The sequence below is a fragment of the Melopsittacus undulatus genome, chromosome 6 (genome assembly GCF_012275295.1).
Source record: "Melopsittacus undulatus isolate bMelUnd1 chromosome 6, bMelUnd1.mat.Z, whole genome shotgun sequence".
Classification (NCBI taxonomy): Eukaryota; Metazoa; Chordata; class Aves; order Psittaciformes; family Psittaculidae; genus Melopsittacus; species Melopsittacus undulatus.
The window spans coordinates 37,979,577-37,997,151 of NC_047532.1; the positions used below are offsets into that span (position 1 = coordinate 37,979,577).

Genomic DNA, 17,575 nt, shown 5'->3' on the forward strand with positions numbered 1-17,575 from the left:
ATGCTTTGGACTTTAATCACAGAATACTCATATCTTCTAAATATGACAGAAAGTTACTTCATTGGTTATTATCAGCATATGATTTAATTAAATCTTTTTACAGCTCTGGGCAATTACAGATAAAAAATTAGTCAGCTAAGCATCTGCAATAAAGCCAGTGTCTTGAATAACTTACAGTTACCTCAGTAAGACTGCTTATAAACATACTATGTTTGAAGAAATACTACCTATCCCAATTGTAAAGATTAATGTTGACTTGAATAGCTTGATAAATAAGGCCTGTCTGAAGAAGCAGGGTTTCAGCTTCTTGGCTGTTTCCACTGAAGAGCAGCATATGAGCCATCCTGGATTCTTTTGATGGCAGATCTTTGATGGAATTGATATACTGAACTTTGTCAATCTGTTAATAAGAGGTACAATAATGTAATAAAGGAAAATAATTATTAAAAGTAGATTTACAACAATTTAACTGGAAATAAATAAGTCAATTTTCTTACCTCACCAATTGATGCATAGGCGATTTCTGCTGTAGCCATCTCTTTGTTGGCAAATGCCATAGCTGCTAAACATGTCCACATAGTTTGATCCTGGAATTTTAACAGAAATGCAACTCCTAAAACTTAAAATATTTATTTCTGTGCTAAAAATAACTTCTCACAGGGAAGTATATGAGTCCTGAAAATAATATATATATGTTTTATGTTATATAAAATATTATAACATACATAAAATTTTAACATACATAACATAAACATACATAAAATTTATAACATACAGAAATATATATATTTTGCATTATATAATATTTTATTATATTTTAATGTTCATGTATAACAATACGACATTTCTCAGTGTGACATTTTCGGCATTTTTTGGTCTAAGCCTCTGATTAGAAACTCACTATTTAGTTACTTCTCAGAACTCCTTCGTTACAAAAGCATTGATGTTGTGAGCAGCTGAGATTGACAGTGTGGCTAAATGAATCCCTAGCTTTTAGCACCTCAGCCAGTAATGAACTCTTGTATAGTATCACTTTATCACATCATCAGTTTCTATCACTACTTGTAGAACTATGCTGGAAACCAAAACACTGGTTGTAGTTAGAAAAATTATTTTAACCTCGCTAACCATGGATGCTGATAATAACTTATCATAAACATACTACAAATGAAAGAGAAAAGAAAATAATTACTTAATGGTAGAACAATTAACCTGATGAGGCTGTAAGAGCTTCAAAAGTTCTGTCTCCTTTGCTATTTTCAGTACATTTTATATTTAGAATTAAGAATTACAAAAAATCAGTAGTAATAATAATATCACAACCTTGTTATGGTCAATAACAAATTTGAAAATAAACACTTTGCAATGTGAATTGGTTTTTAGAGGCAGCATAGGATTACTATTGATTTAAATCAGAATACACAGCTATATTGAGTATGGTCTAAAAACATACTCCCATGCCCTGTCTCATAATCACTTTTGCATGAAACGAAACTGGTAAGACCCACTGAAGCTAATGACATACAGTAATTTAGCCCAATGCTGTGGTTTCACTATCACTGCCTCTGCCTGTGCTCCTTCTCTGGCTATGTATTCCTACTCTTTACCATGATTCAGGGTAAGATAAATCTTCCTGCTGGTAGCCTATAATTAGGGATAACTAATGTTGTACAGAGATGCTCATAAATAGCATCTCTCATTTATGATGCTCATAAAACCACTATGTTTCTCTTCCCACTTCCATATTATTTAGAAAATAAGGTAGTAAAATGCTGAAAGTTCAGCCTGACAAATTTTCTAGAAATTTTTCACTAGCAAGTCTTGCTATTCTCTCTTTCCTCAGATGGTCTGTTTTCTTGTTACTTTTTGGAAATACTTTGAACTGTATATTGCCACCTGATACAGATATTTTATTTTTAAAGATGATGCATTTAGATAACTCAAAAAACTTAACATAATGCTGTAGCTGAAATTTGAAATCCCAGTACCCACTGCCCAATACTGGAATAAAAACCTATTTTGAGTATCACTCAAAATAAGTCATTATACAACCCAAGTTATTGGGATCTGTATTGATTTAATAATGCAAATACAAAAATACATGACATACACATTTAAGGTTATGATAATCACATGAAAGTGCTAAGCTCTTTTCTAGAAGTAAAAAGGGGAAAGGAAGCAGGGTTGTGGGGGGATTTTTTTTGCCTGTTTAAAAGACTGCCAGACTCACCTCATCTGTTGCTGTTGCCTAGATACATACAAAAGCAAGCAAAAGAAAACAAAACAAAACCAAGTGAAATAAAAATATGAAAAAATACAAGGTAACTGTGGAGATGCAGATAATTTTTAATCAGTTATATTAAAGCCTAGTCCTGAAAATCTAAGCTTATTACTAACTTCTCTGTGTACCTGTGTTCAATCCATCTGACTCTGTTGTGAATTAAAATAAGAACTTTTATTATGTATAGCAAAAATTGCAAAATTGTTTATATTACGTAAATATGTAAAAGATGATTTTTCATCACCAATCCCCAAATAATCAGCAACAGAGCACAAGAATGGAGATGAGATGTAACATCTGATATGCAATTATCATTATTAAATACTGGAAAACAAATATTACAGCGAAATTACATCTGAACATTCCAAAGAATTAGAATTACCTCCGCAAAGCGACACAGTCTAACAGCATCTTCCCATTTAGAACTGCTAACATATTCATGAAGAATTGCAGGATAAGGTGAAATATTAAGGTGTGTAAGTGAACCATCTGATCTTCTAATTGTTACTAGATTTCCTATAAAATGTACAATCTGCGGATTTTTGCTAAATTCACTGGGTAGAGAAAGAAAGGTAAGTTAATATTCACTTCTTTCTTACTGAAAATACTATTAAGAATTTAAAGAAATCTTTCTTTCAAAATAACAATATGATTATACTTCATTTTCAGAGTATATAAGAATCTAACTACCTAGTTATTTAACAGTTCAATCCAACAGGCAGTTATAACATTCTCTAAAAATAAAATTATAATTAATCACATTCAATGGCTGTAAGGCAAACTGGGTATACATGAAAAAATTTTCATATACATTTTTCAGTAAAAAATATTTGGTCTCTCATCACTCTTAAGAGGATATAATTAATTCAAGGTAGTCTTCATGAAGGATTTCACAATGCATACAGGCTGAAGTAAACACGTAAAGTAAACATGCTGAACTGGAAATAGTATCATCTGTGACCCAGTATCTCAATACTTTTAATTTCCAACAGATACTTTAAACAGATCTTTTCTATTTTTTATACAAACTACTAAAGCAATATTTCATGAGACATGATTATTTTTGCTTTTGCATCAAGATGTTATTGTACTCTTAAACTGTGCCTCATCTTTTCAACTCCAAACTTTATGATATTCCCTATAAAACACTTTTCCCTCATTTGCTAATCAAAAGTAGTAATATAAAAAGAATTTTAAAAGTTGCACATACTACTATTACTTTGATCACAAAGGATATATTACCTTGCCTCATTTTCATACAGAGTTTTTGGCAAAAGATCTTTATCTACATAGACTGTGTTGGGGTAGTACCAGACTGTAAAACGGGTATCTTGAATCCCACAAAGAATGTTGGATGTGTCATTCCAAGCCAAAGTTTGAACCATCGTACCTTAAAGATAACAGAATAATATGTATTTCCACACAAAAATTCAAAACAAAGGGACACTTCTTGTATAGTAGTAAAAGTATAATCATTGATTGGTTTCAGTTCCTTTTATAAGGACAGTTTTTCACCACCTAGTTTGTAAGGTAACCTCTTACAAACCTTCAGCCAAATTCACTTTCTGAAAGTTCTTTTCATAATAAAGTTTTTTGCACTTAATTGTAAGACTTGAAATAAAAAGTAACTCAATGGTCAGACTGCACCTTCGCACATACTGGATCACACACCTGTTTACGGCATTTCATCTTTTTATTAAAAATATTATGAATTTCAGAGTTCTGCATTTGCAAGAAAAATGACTGAATGATTCTGTATTGAATAATTGTGAGGAATACATCCTTCTCCCATATCCTTTCAGCTGCTTGCTCTGGAATGCAACAACCAGTACTTTACACATAACTGATATAAAAATTATCAGGATTTAGATAAAATGTACTAAAGTGGTTTCTATCGCTATCTTATGAAAGCCACAGGACTATTTCTAATGTTTCTTTAAGTCAAATGTCATTATTAAAATCAGAATTTTGTCTCCTTTACTAAATAAAAATCTATTTTTCTGACAGCTTGTACTTAAACATTATTTTGAATTTTTCTTACCTATTTTGACAATCTTCTGTTCTTTTCCAAACCGTTTAACTGAAGTAATGTAAAGATCTCTGTTCTTATCAATAAAAGCTATTTTCCTTTCACTTGTAAGTCCTTTCTGGTCTAAAGCTATCTCTACAATTTCTGTCTGAAAAGGAAAAAGAAAATATCTGAGTTTTAGTTGGAATATTTGTATCACAGCAAGCATGTGACATACAAAGAAATTAATGCTTTACTAAAAACCAAGGCACAAAACTCTTGAAAAACTGGACCATGAAGACACTGTGTCTTCTCTGCTTGTATAAGGCATTCTGTAAATTGAATTTCATGTAGATTAAACCAAAACTGCAACAGAGTTAGCAGTTTAGGAATTTACTACAGAACTACAGAAATACAGGTGGCATTCTCAAAGCAAAAGCTGCCTAAAAGATGCTTCCTCTCTTACAAAAACGCTGACTAATTTTGTTTTTTTTTGTATAGCAGGGGAGTGAAGAAAAGTAAAATGCAGTTCAGGCAATAATTTTTATTTTAAGTAAAATCTGTAAAAGCTCGGACTGAAGAAGAGACGTCCCTGATGTTCTTTTCTTCAGTATTGACAACAGGTCAGCACTGATAAAAGTTGGAGTACATGCAAAGGCAATTCAGTTGATCAGTTTTAGTGCATAACAAAACAATTTACCTGTAGTTTCAAACTCTTATGTGCACAGGAAACACGCCAGTAACTGAACACAACTTATAGTATGTCCCTTTGTACATCAATGCTGCATGAAGAATCTGATTTTTGTTATAAGAGTCAGTTAGAGTTGTCAAGTTCCTTCCTATTCAGACTGTAAACCTTTAATAGCTTATTAGACCCATTACTGGGGAAACCCACTATTGATTCTTAATTTCAAAATATAATTAAAAAGACACAATGTATCCTTCATCTTACCTTATGGGTTAGAGGCTTTCCATCACCCAATGGCTTTCCAGATAAAGCTTCAAATATGTAGATAACTGAAGAAAAAAAAACAACTATGGTTGATTAGTTAAAAGCAATAGTTCTTAATAGATTTTTTCAAGCAGTTCTTTTCCTTTATAGAGCACCATTTACCGCAAGTGTGTGCTAGATTTACCAGTGACTTTCATACTCTGGTGAAAAAAGAATCTTTAGGGAAAATGTAACCACCATAGTCTGCTGAGCTTGGGGACAGTCTCATTTTGCAATCAGACTGATCTGAGAAAATCCTCAAATATTAATTTCAGAGCATAGATAGCCACTGAAATACAACATTATGGGCTGAAAGAATTGAGAAAACTAAGGTTTTACTTCCTGTCACAGCTCAAATGGTTATTTACAGAAATGACACTAAGTTCTATCTGATGCAAGTCTTTACTCTGCATTCTGAATAAATTAATGTTACCAAGGCTGACAGATTTACTCAAGCTTAACTCACACCTTTGATAAGCATGTAAGTTTAGGAAGCAATACCATTGACTGATACATTTTCCTACAGGAATTAGAATCAAATATATAGAAAGATGTCCTTTGAACTACTGAGAAAAACATTCTTTAGAAGAATTCTGTATTTTGTTAATAATTGCAATATTTTTTTTTTTAATTCAGTGACCCCTAGGCATATTTTCTTCCAGGGCAGTTTAGGATTTCTGCTTGTCATTAATACATTTATAACTGGCTTCCTCAAAAAGTATCTGCTTTACCTAGGTATACTTGAATTTTATTATTTTGATTTTACATTTGTTTCACTCTTTCCCTGTCCCACCCTCAGAAAAAAAATCTTCTCAACACCCCCAAAACCATCATCATCTGTATTTCTGGGATATCCAGTGAAGACTCAAATTTGCAACTTGTCTAAAAATAGTTTCTGTTTCAGTCTATATGTATACATACACACTCGTGTGATGCACACACATCCATACAACATACTATATATATAGTCTGTGAATAATACACACACAAATTCAGACAGATGTAGGTATCTAAGCCTAGAGAAAACAGTAACATTATGAGGACCATCAGCTGTAACTTAAAGCACATGATTCCACATTAGTTCCTAGAAAACACTGATGCGACAGAAACATTTCAGCTGTTCAATAATGCTTCTCACCTGTAGTTTCAACACATTACCTGTAAGTATACAATATAGGATGAATATACACCATCATTCCAAAGGATGGCAATGTTAACATGTTAATGCTGCTGTGCGTCTTTCACCAGGATGCAGGATGTTTGTTTGAGGTCAAAAAAACCCCAAAGAAACCAACAAAACCCAACAAACCTGTAAAAGCAGGTGTTCAGAAAGCACTGGTTGAGTTTGCAGAGGAAGAAAAGAAAGGGTTTTGCACAGGTGTTGGTCTTGGCAGCAGGCTAAATATACGAAAGAAAACTAGTTGTTCCTGAGAAGTGTTATTTTTCTCACTTTCATGCATGGTTCCCTGCATGAAATTTATTTTGATCTAATTATACAAGACAATTTTGCTGCTACTATACTAGCTGTACAAAGTAAGATTAAAAGTATTTTAAAGAAAACCACTGTACCTAATTGACAAGTAAAATTTTTCATTAATCTACAATGTTTATTAAGGTATTTCAGAAAATAAGTTCGGTGTTAGGTTTTGTTTTGGGTTTTGTTTTGGTGTGGTCCCACCCCTCCCCCAAATCTGGAAAAACTCCACATCACTTTACAATCATTTAGAACCTAAATATATCTCTTTTTAAAATGTATAAATTAAAGATATAAACAAAGGGCATTCTCTTCAGAGAAAGAGAACAACTACTGCATGTCTTCAAACACATGTTCTGCCATCATGGAATAACCACTCGCAGGGTCACCAGACCTCTTTTGAGAACAGGCTCACCTCCCTCTTCAGCTTCATTAGAGACTGAAGGGCTGTAAGCACGGAGGTACCAGTTTTGGGGCTTTTTTAATAAAAGAGGAAGAATATACAGGTAACAACACACAAAGTGTGTGAAGCACAGCAAGTCTTACATCTCCCTGTTTCAACAGTAAATTAGCCTGTAGAGAGCTCCACGCCACAATGCATAAACTGCTTACTGTATCAAACTGAGCTATTATAGATACTTCTATAATGCAGCCAAATGTTGGCCTTTTTAGCCATCAGCGCTCTTGTAGTAAGTGTGGGTAAAACCCTTCCCAAATCTTCGTTCGCGAAGTCATGCCATGATGATGCAGCACATTATGCCCTCAAAATAGGGCAAAGGAAAAAAATGCTTCTGCTGGAGTGAGTTGAAAAGAATAAACAGGCATAGATAAGCCACGGTTTCCTTTGCCAAGAATCTTTTTTCCCGTGTGCTGGCATATTATAAGGTATTTTATCACCATTAGTGGGGCTCACATCTAAAAAAACCCAAAACCCCACCCCTACTCTTTGGCCTGATGGAAGTTGCCATCAACAGGATCATTTGGAGAGCTCATCTGGGAAACATAGCCAGAAATCCTGCCTCTCTAAATCACAGGCTTGGTGAAGATTAGCCTGCATATAAAACCAGCTGATGTGATTTTTTTTAGAACACTCACAGGAATGGTTGGAAGATAGAGATGCTTTTCAGTCTGTTCAGGAAAATGGGCAGGAGAAAGGGGCAAGCGAGTGAGTTTATCATCACAATCTTAAATATGCATGCACATAGACAGCAGTTAACGTGGATTAATTTTCTCTATAAACTTAATTTATTTAAAATACTATTGTTTTTATTCTGACTGCCTAAAGGTGTCTATATAACAATAAAACAAAGTCTCTGTATTATGTGTATTAAGTAATATACATACACACACTTGTGTAATATAGACACAGAGTAAAACAAGATCAGAAATACAATACAATTTATCACTTAACCTTCTTTTGTAAACTATTGCGCTTTTTTGCTCAGTAATATACACTGAAATATGTTTTTGCTGATTAAAATCCATTCTAGTTATTACACAGCTTTTATGTCTTGGTGCTTGAGAATATTATTTTTCTGAAGTAATTTTCTTTAATAAAATACACATTACAGTTACATTACTATTTCTAAACAATGATTTTAAAAATACATACTGCCTTTAAAAATTATTAAGAATAAAAGTAAGTATCCACACACAGAAGATAAGGATATACAAGAAAAAAAATTAAAGTTGTATGGAATAGCAAAAATGCTTTGTAATATGGAAGTGAGAAAAAACCCACCTTATTTTTCACTTGCCTGGGGAGGAATATTTTAACGGATTGTCAGAAAGGTTTTATTCATTCACCAAGTAGTTTACCTTGCAGGTTAAATGCTGAGAAAACAACTATGTAATCAGTGCTAAAGGACTAGCTCCCTGCCAGGGATCTTCTTTTGTACTTCACACTCAAAGGTTTTTCTCTATAGCAAAAAGTAGATAAATATGGCAGGTCTTTGCTGCAAAACAAAGTATTCTAAAATTCTGAATGTTTAAAATCCAATCATTAAGTCTAGGATAGCAGTTATAGATAGACAGTAGATTGAGTTAGTGTCAGTTGGAACCACAGGCAGGAAGTTTTCACTGTTTCACTCTGCAATAACAGCACCTCCTGCAAACAGTTGTTCCCACCAGTATCCCCTTACTGGCCGTATCGTAGGAGAAATGTAGCTATAGATAGCACTGCTGCCATGCACTGTCATATCTGTACAGCCTATAAATGGCACAGTTACGGAGTCAAAAGTCATAGTGGTTTTCGAGCAACGGAAGCATCTGTCTCTTCCAGACACTTAAAATTTAAATCGTTGCACTAGCAAACCTACACATTTGCCTCAAGGCATAGAGAAAAGGGAAAAAGCTGACTGACAAAAAGATATTCCTGTACCACTTATTAATGCCAAAACTTACCTGAAGCTCATTTGGCCATGTTGTGTTTTAGAATTACAGGCTTCTGATGCCAAAACACAAAATTCAAGAACAAAAATATTCAAGAACACAGCACTGAGACAGAACATTGCAGACTCCTAACCATGGTCATATCAGCTGCATATATAATTTCCGTGCTGTAAAAATACAGCCCCCCAAAAAGCTAAAGAACATCTGAAAACTAAAATTAATCACAATTACTGTATTGGAAGTTTCTAAGAGCAGGAGTCAAGCAGAAAAACTTGAAGTACTTCTTTTGAAAATCACATCAGAGAGCGAAAACCTTCTTTTCAAGAACTTACTGCAAACATTTCACTGTTCTTTGATGCATTACACACAACTGGAAATTCACAGACATATCAATCTTCCTCTTTTAAGTTTTTTAATCACTGTTAAGCAAGACTCATAATTTTAATTCATTTTTATAACTACTATCTTTAATTTATATCACAGATAAATTGTTTATGCTCCATGCTTTTTTTCCAGCATTACTATGCTAAGTAAAGTTACATGCGAAGATGCTGAAAATCTCATACTGAATTATTAGCAAACATGAAACTATCAGAACAGAGAACTTACCCTTTTCATCAGCTTTGTCTTTTACTGCTAGAGTGTCATTACTCAGAGATACTGTCTGGGCATTTAAAATGTCTGTTCTCATTCCTGGATATTTTGGAGAGGAAATTAATCTTCCTTCATATGAATATAAATAAAGTCCTCCACCATCTACAAGGAGAAAATGCCTACAAATAAAATCCCACCAAAAAAGTAAATCAGAGGAGCATGATGACAGTTTCAACAAGCAGAAGGCAACTGTCTAATATCCTGCAACTACTTTGAGTTAAAACACAACTTCTAAGCCTTACATTTCAAACCTGATATACTAAAAGCTTTTTATGGAAGATTTCTGTTTTAATGTGAACACGGTCTTTCTCCATGAGAAATACTTACTATCTGGAATCACTGTGATTTTATCTGTTACAGGTATTATATAATTTAAATCTTCTAACTCCTGATGACAAAGCATAAAGCTGCAGACAGTACTCCCCATACATCACCCCATGAGACAACACCCTGTATATATATGTGAGAAACAACTTTAATGGTTACAGCTAACTTTGAAATAGTATTACCTATATTATTTTCTTTAGTATGTCTACATTATAATGTAAAGCAAATAGAAGACACTTTTAACGAACCACTGTCTGTACATGTAACTGTTGAGGTTGACTGATTTCACCAAAACCACGGCTTCAATTCTGTGGATCACCTGCACTGCTGAAGAATATGTGCCAGTTTTTCACAATTTACTTTTAACTGGCAGTGTAAAATTCCAAATCTAGAAACTGATCTTCAAAATCCTGTCCACTTGTTTACCTTTCTCCACTGCAATATTTCTGCAGGCTAGGACATAAGTGCTTGACTCAAAAATGCAGTGGGCATTGTGCTGCAATTTGCTGAAATAGTTGTCCAACAGTATTTGTCCATGAGAATTGATACTATAACAAAAACTCCAGATTTTTTACTTCTGCTCCTATTCTTAGTGCTTTGAAAGACTTTCTACAAAAGCACACCTAAAGATCTCTTTGACAAATGCCTTCCAGGAATTACAGATTAAAGTTTTCTTAAACTGAGAAAAAATAGTAATTTCTTGCAAATATAAAAACAAGTAAGAAAAAATATTTTTTCTTTTTATCTGGCATACTTGTCATGTTTTTAATGAAAACTGAAGACAAAAGATAATTTATATAAAATATGTTCCAGCTAAAAATGTAGTACAGAACATAACCCCCCCCGATGTTAGCACAATGTCAGAAAATATACTTTCTTCTGTAAATGAGAATATAAACATACATAACATATGGAAGATTCATTACCAACATCACAGACCTATGGCAAATATACCAGCTCAGCCTTCACATGCTACTTAAAAACACTGTATACTTTTCATCTATTTCTAGTATTTCAATATGTGCTTATGTTATAGAGCAAAGTTTGAGGAAACACACGTGCACAATAGAGAGCATTACAATAATTCGGCTACCTTTCTGCTTGTAGAATCAAACTAACTGTTCTTTCCTTCAGGTCAAAGATCAGTGGTGTATTCCAGTTCTTTACACTGAAAAAATAAACTCATCATTCATTAAGACATATTATTGAAAAAACAACGTCGAATTTGCTAAGTAAAACATACACATTTTAATCATCTAACATTCCTAAAAAGGGAGGTCTTCAAAAGGAATATAACATTTGGGAAGCCAAGTAACGCTGACAGCTATGCAGTATGATCCAGTAACACTTCCGCTTTCATGTTTGCATCCCTTCACACTACCAGCAGCTAACCTAGAAGTCTTAGTAAGCCACAAAATCATACTTACAAATGTGGTTTTTAAATATTTCTGAATTGTGGTTCAACTCTTTTACAGTCATCTGGAGGTAAGGAAAAAGCCCCTCTCCTCTGCGCCCTATTACAGGCTGTGTTATTGTTTAGCATGAGTCATGACACTGAAGAGGTAAATGCCTTTAGGAGTAAAGTTTAAATATCAGCATATGAAACAGTATCATGTTCTTAAAACATGATGCAGGACTGAATCCTTCCTTTTCTGTCCCAAAATAATTGCATGCCAGAAGCAATATTGAAAAAAAGGAGTCCCTAGATGGAGGCACAGATACATCCAGCCGCTATTCCTGCTGCCTCTACATGAAAAGAAATGCTGCCAGATTTTTGAAGCCAAATGAACAGGCAGTGATAGCACCAGCAAGAAGCTGAAAGGATGACTGCATGAGTGCAACTATATTCTAATACAACACAGTTTGATGTAGACAATGCTAGGTTCCATAGAATATCTCAATGAGTAAAAATTAAAAAGTTTACTACTGTACTCTAAATAATGTTTCTGCTACTCCTTACAACTGTTAAACTTAAGACAGCTTCATGAATTTATTTTACTTACGAAAACACGTAACACTGAAGAGAAGTTGAAACAACCAAATGCCCATAGTTCAAAGAGGCCTTAATAACTCTGTCACGAAATTCCAATAGATCTACTGCATCATTAATGACATTGTGCACCTAATAAAAAGAAAATTGTGGCTGAATAAAATGACAATAACTGAAATGAAAACTAACTAGTGAAATGCCATTTTCTGTCTTATTAAAAGTACATGCTGGTACTACTATGCCATTAGCAGAACATATCTATGTAGGAACAGCCACTTTCACAGCAGTGGTGAAAACTCAATGGTCCTATAAACTGAATAAACAATGAAGAGCTAGATGGAGTTCCTTAAAAGAAAGCAGTAATTAACATGTATTTGGAATACATAAGGTATAAGCAGAATACGACATATGCGGTTGAGAAAACCATCTGAGGATCAGGGAAGTGTGAAAAATCCCATTTTAAGACTCAGTGTTCAGTTGCTGACTATCTAAATATCTGAAATATAATTTCAGTGATCCCATCAAAACAATTCAGCAAGATCCAAGATTTGGATAGATACATTGTCTAGATGTTGAGTAACTCTAGCACATATTTTAATGGTACCGCAGCACTCTTAAGTATGGGAAATTTAGGAGATGGCCTTAGTGAACAGGCTGTGCCTTTGGCATTACTGTGAAAACTTACTCAATGTTTCAAGAAAGTCACAGTCTGCCTGTAATTGACAAAGTTTTTTTGAGCTCAAAGATTTTAGGCAGCTGAACTCTAAGGAGATACGGTATGACAGGGAGGTTCGTTGGTTGTTTATTTGGGGTTTATTTTGTTGGGTTTGTGGTTGGAGTTTTTTTAAGATGTCACCATTCTGAAGGTGTTAGCTTCTTTTCCATTTTCTCCATTATGCAACCAACTGCAAAACAAGGACTGAACTCAGTTATTATGAAAACCTAGAAACTCTTTCCAAAGACATATTAATTGCTATGTCCGCTGCAGCAGTATGTCCATAACTAACTTAGCTATTATAGTACATACAGAAATGCATAATGAACAATTTTGTAGGCAGTATTTTCCTACATTATTTTTATTTATAAACACTTATTATAAAATAATAAAATAAAAAATTAGTCCTGAATAAGGGTCAGCTATACTTCCTCAATTGTTTGCATATTCAGACACCCTGGAGATTATTCACAGAGCCCATCTCTTGCAAGTCGATGTCTGGGAATGAAAGAAGAAATATGAATTTATACCTGCTAATTTGTCTTCTGTGTTCCCAGACACTGACTCATGTTAACCCACCCACTGGACCAAATTGCAATACAGCATTTCTGTTGTTACAACTTTTTCCAGTTACATATTCAAGATTAAAAGAATTGAGACCCAAAAGAACATTTAATGGCCTAATTAGGAATTTAAGAACTTGACTAGGGTATTTAAAATATTGGCCAAGTATCCAATACCAAATGTGTAATCTGGAAAATTTGTAAGAATGGAAATCTTATATTATCCCCGTGTTCAGAGAGTGAATGTTGTGAGTCAGTGTCTGGGAACACAGAGGGTGAATTAGAAGGTAAAAATTCATATTTTTGTATTAATTCCCAGATATTTGGTAACCTAAATGTGGATTCAGGCCAAGATTTTTCAAAAGAAGAATCCTAAACTTAAGCTCCAGAAACCACATGTAGGGGATTGTTTCATTTCCAGCAGTGCTGAGACCTGGCAGCTCCCACTAAGGTCAATGCCTATTGCTCAGTACTCAGCTGGAAGCACCATGCAGGTACCTGATGTATATTATATGATACATGACAAATTTCTGTAGTTTTGAAGGATCTGATTCTAGGCTGTAATACAGTATGTGGTGCAGAAAAGCACATTACAACTCTTTACAGTTACAGTCAGCAACCAAATTTATCTGGAAATGCCTTAAGATAGCAACACTCATAGCAACATAGCTCATTAGCAACAGGTATACTCTAAACCTTACGAAAGTATTAGCTACCACAAAATGCATCAATGCCTCAAACAGCTCATGAATTCAGATTAAGTAAAGTAAGCTACTCTGTATTATCCACACCTAATTATCCAGCTTCATCTTTGCTGACAGTTACTGTAATACTATTTAATATGATGCTTTGTGTTTGGCCAATGTATTTGTATTGTTTTCAGCATAAACATCTTCATTACACTTGAAATGTTCTCTCTTGTAAGTGGCCTCTCGCAACTAATTTCACATGCTCTTCAAATAAGCTTTGTGTTTTTACTAGAGGATAAAGTACTTCTGAGTTATGTAACCCTGGTCCATCTGGTGGTATGGTTTGGTTTACATGGATCTGAACTTCTGTACAACTGATAATTAATTATACCATTTGCTAAATCTGGCCATTATATGATCTTACATGCTTTCAGTCATATAAACATAGGGAAAAAAAAAGCATAATGTTATGTCAAGGATTAAAAATAGCAATTTTGTATTAAAAAAAACTTTAGAAAGCAAATAATGAGAATGCACAGCTCTGAACTGTAAAGATTACCTCCATGGTTCTCCTCTTAATTAAAGTTATTTCAAAGTTCTTCCACTCCCAGCGCTGCTCCACAACATGGGCAAAAATGACATGTCCATTACCACATGCGCCGGCTAGTTGAGTGCCATCAATAGACCAAGCAATATTATATATGCTGCCAGTGTTTGGTTTCTCTAAAGTGTAAGACCACTTGCAGAAAAAGAGAAAAGAAATGTTAATGCTTTTAGTACTTTCTGGAAATGATTCATTGTAATAAATAGATTTGCAGGTTTACTTTTTTTTAAGAAATGTCAATGAACTAACTTTTTACTATTGCTTGACAAAAGAAACATCTTAAGCCAGACTGTTAACAAACAGAGATACAAAAAGGAAAGCCATCAGGTATGGCAGAAATTAAAAATGTCACAATGCCTAAAGTACATTAACTAGAAGTTATCGAGTCACAATCACAGAATCACAGAATCCCGAGGGTTAGGAGGGACCTCGAAAGATCATCTAGTCCAACCCGCCTGCAAGAGCAGGGTAACCTAGAGTACATCACACAGGAACTTGTCCAGACGGGCCTTGAATATCTCCAATGTAGGAGACTCCACAACCCCCCTGGGCAATCTGTTCCAGTGCTCTGTCACTCTCACAGTAAAGAAGTTCTTCCTGATGTTAACGTGGAACCTCCTATGCTCCAGTTTACACCCATTGCCCCTTGTCCTGTCACTGGATATCACTGAAAAAACCTAGCTCCATCATCCTGACACCCACCCTTTACATATTTGTAAACATTGATGAGGTCACCCCTCAGTCTCCTCCAAGCTAAAGAGACCCAGCTCCCTCAGCCTCTCCTCAGAAGGGAGGTGTTCCACTCCCTTCATTATCTTTGTGGCTCTGTGCTGGACTCTTTCAAGCAATTGCCTGTCCTTCTTGAACTGAGAGGCCCAGAACTGGATGCAATATTCCAGATGCGGCCTCACCAAGGCAGAGCAGAGGGGGAGGAGAACCTCTCTTGCCCTACTAACCACACCCTTTCTAATGCACCCTAGGATGCCATTTGCCTTCTTGGCCACAAGGGCACACTGCTGGCTCATGGTCATCCTCCTATCCACCAGGACCCCCAGGTCCCTTTCCCCTTCACTCCATTCCAGCAGGTCAACCCCCAACCTGTACTGGTACATGGGGTTGTTCTTCCCCAGATGCAAGACTCTACACTTGCCCTTGTTGAATTTCATCAAGTTTCTCCCTGCCCAACTCTCCAGCCTGTCCAGGTCTCACTGAATGGCAGCACAGCCTTCTGGTGTGTCAGCCACTCCTCCCAGTTTAGTGTCATCAGCAATACATTGAAAGTGAACCTATTATAAATCTAGACTATCAATACATAAAAATTAAGCAAATGTACTTAGAACCATTTATACTGGTTACACAAGTGCAAGGGGCTATGGTCATAAGTGTAATGCATTCAGTTTATGCTGCAGTAACAGCAGTTCCTGAATACAAAAGGAGCAAGGCCTGGGCAAAATCAGACTACTTAAACAAGGTACTCCTATCCCAGAATACAGAGAATTGCAAAGCTCTTGTGTTGTTTCTCTGTGCTTCCAACATAAGTGAATTGGTGGATTAGGAAAGCTCTGAAAGCAATGCCTTAATACTGTTCTCTTCCTAACTTAAAAAAGCAGCTTGATACCTTGCCTTTTTCTCTAGTCTATGTTGTTGTACAGGGGAAGGATGTATTAAAAATTTTCAGCTGCTGTGCTTTCTATAAAACAACAGATTGAAACAATACTGCAATGAAAGTAGCAACACTGGGTCTAGCTCTGGAGAGAGCTAGAAACGATAGTTCTGTGCACTGCATTCATCTTAGACTACTTCAGAGGGGCTCACAGAGAAGTATCACAGTTTAATGTTGTGGAGGAATATGTCAAATAACTTCATTTCAGAATCCTATTATCAAGGCAAGCATTGTACCTACTTTCCTATGCAGCGACAAATTCAAATAGTAGACAAAACTTTCTGTATTGTACATTTGCTAACTGGATTGTGCAAGGTGGAAAGGCTTGCTTGGACCTAAATAACACATTTCTGCGTACTATGGCCAGTATCTTCTTTCATCTTCTACTACTGGTTTACATCATCTACAGCTATTCAAACATGCTTATCACTTTGGTTTGCTGCATTTTAAATGGAGGCCCAAAATTGTTTGGCTAGGAGGAAGATGTGAAAGCAGCAGTTACAAACCCTGCAAATCAGTAGGGATTCAGGGACCAGGAGACAGGCAGCTAGCCAGCCTCTGGCAAAGGATACCAGAGATTACACAGCAGTTTATGAATTGTGGGCTGGCACATACAAGATGCTTTTAATAAAAATAACTAAGGAGCTTTATACTCTCTAGCAACAGCTTGCAAGTTGCATCTAACATTTTAATTCCTTGTCTGCCTCTACCCAGGATGCACTGCCCCACATCCTGCCCACGCAGCAATATGGAATTGCCTGTTCCAGTGCAATGAGGATGGCAAAGGCAGAGGAGGACCATTAATGAAGTAGCATATGATTTCTTAACCTTTGACATCCTCTCATATTTTCAAGCTGCTACCATTGCAAAGAATAAAATTATAAATCCCCCAGCACAAAGAACAAGAGGTATTAAACTGAGCATTTGCTTTTTTCCTTCTGATCTATGGCATGAATGTAGTTACAACAGAAGCTTCCATTTATACTAAATCTAATTTTATTCCTTTTTAATATCTGAATTTCTTTCAGCAAAGAACTTTATTCCTAAATTCCTCCAGCCTTATATATGAGACTTCCCTACATTTTATTTGGATACTTATTAATACACTCTTGTAAAAAACTGGAAGTATTTTCAGACCATAATATACGTCTATCAAAACTAGAAATATTTTCTGACCAAGACACTTGTTTTCTTTTTCTTGTATATGAGAAATACAGTTCATACA

At 35.2% G+C, this 17,575-nt stretch overlaps 1 protein-coding gene across 8 annotated transcripts in view; it reads right to left on the reverse strand.

Annotated features, from left to right (window-relative positions):
- The window catches only part of IFT80 (intraflagellar transport 80), a 62,567-nt gene that overhangs the window by 13,325 nt on the left and 31,667 nt on the right, over positions 1-17,575 (reverse strand). For 6 of the 8 annotated variants that reach the window (XM_031042676.2, XM_031042675.1, XM_031042677.2 and 3 more), the window contains 10 exons: positions 14,643-14,822; positions 12,130-12,248; positions 11,220-11,294; positions 9,755-9,918; positions 5,242-5,306; positions 4,323-4,458; positions 3,524-3,671; positions 2,664-2,835; positions 498-587; positions 228-400 (listed from right to left, as the gene is read on the reverse strand). In XM_031042676.2, coding sequence (XP_030898536.1) covers positions 228-400; positions 498-587; positions 2,664-2,835; positions 3,524-3,671; positions 4,323-4,458; positions 5,242-5,306; positions 9,755-9,918; positions 11,220-11,294; positions 12,130-12,248; positions 14,643-14,822 — 1,322 coding nt within the window. The remainder of the gene's footprint in view (positions 1-227; positions 401-497; positions 588-2,663; positions 2,836-3,523; positions 3,672-4,322; positions 4,459-5,241; positions 5,307-9,754; positions 9,919-11,219; positions 11,295-12,129; positions 12,249-14,642; positions 14,823-17,575) is intronic. The other 2 variants (XR_004549700.1, XR_004549699.1) reach the window with 1 other exon arrangement.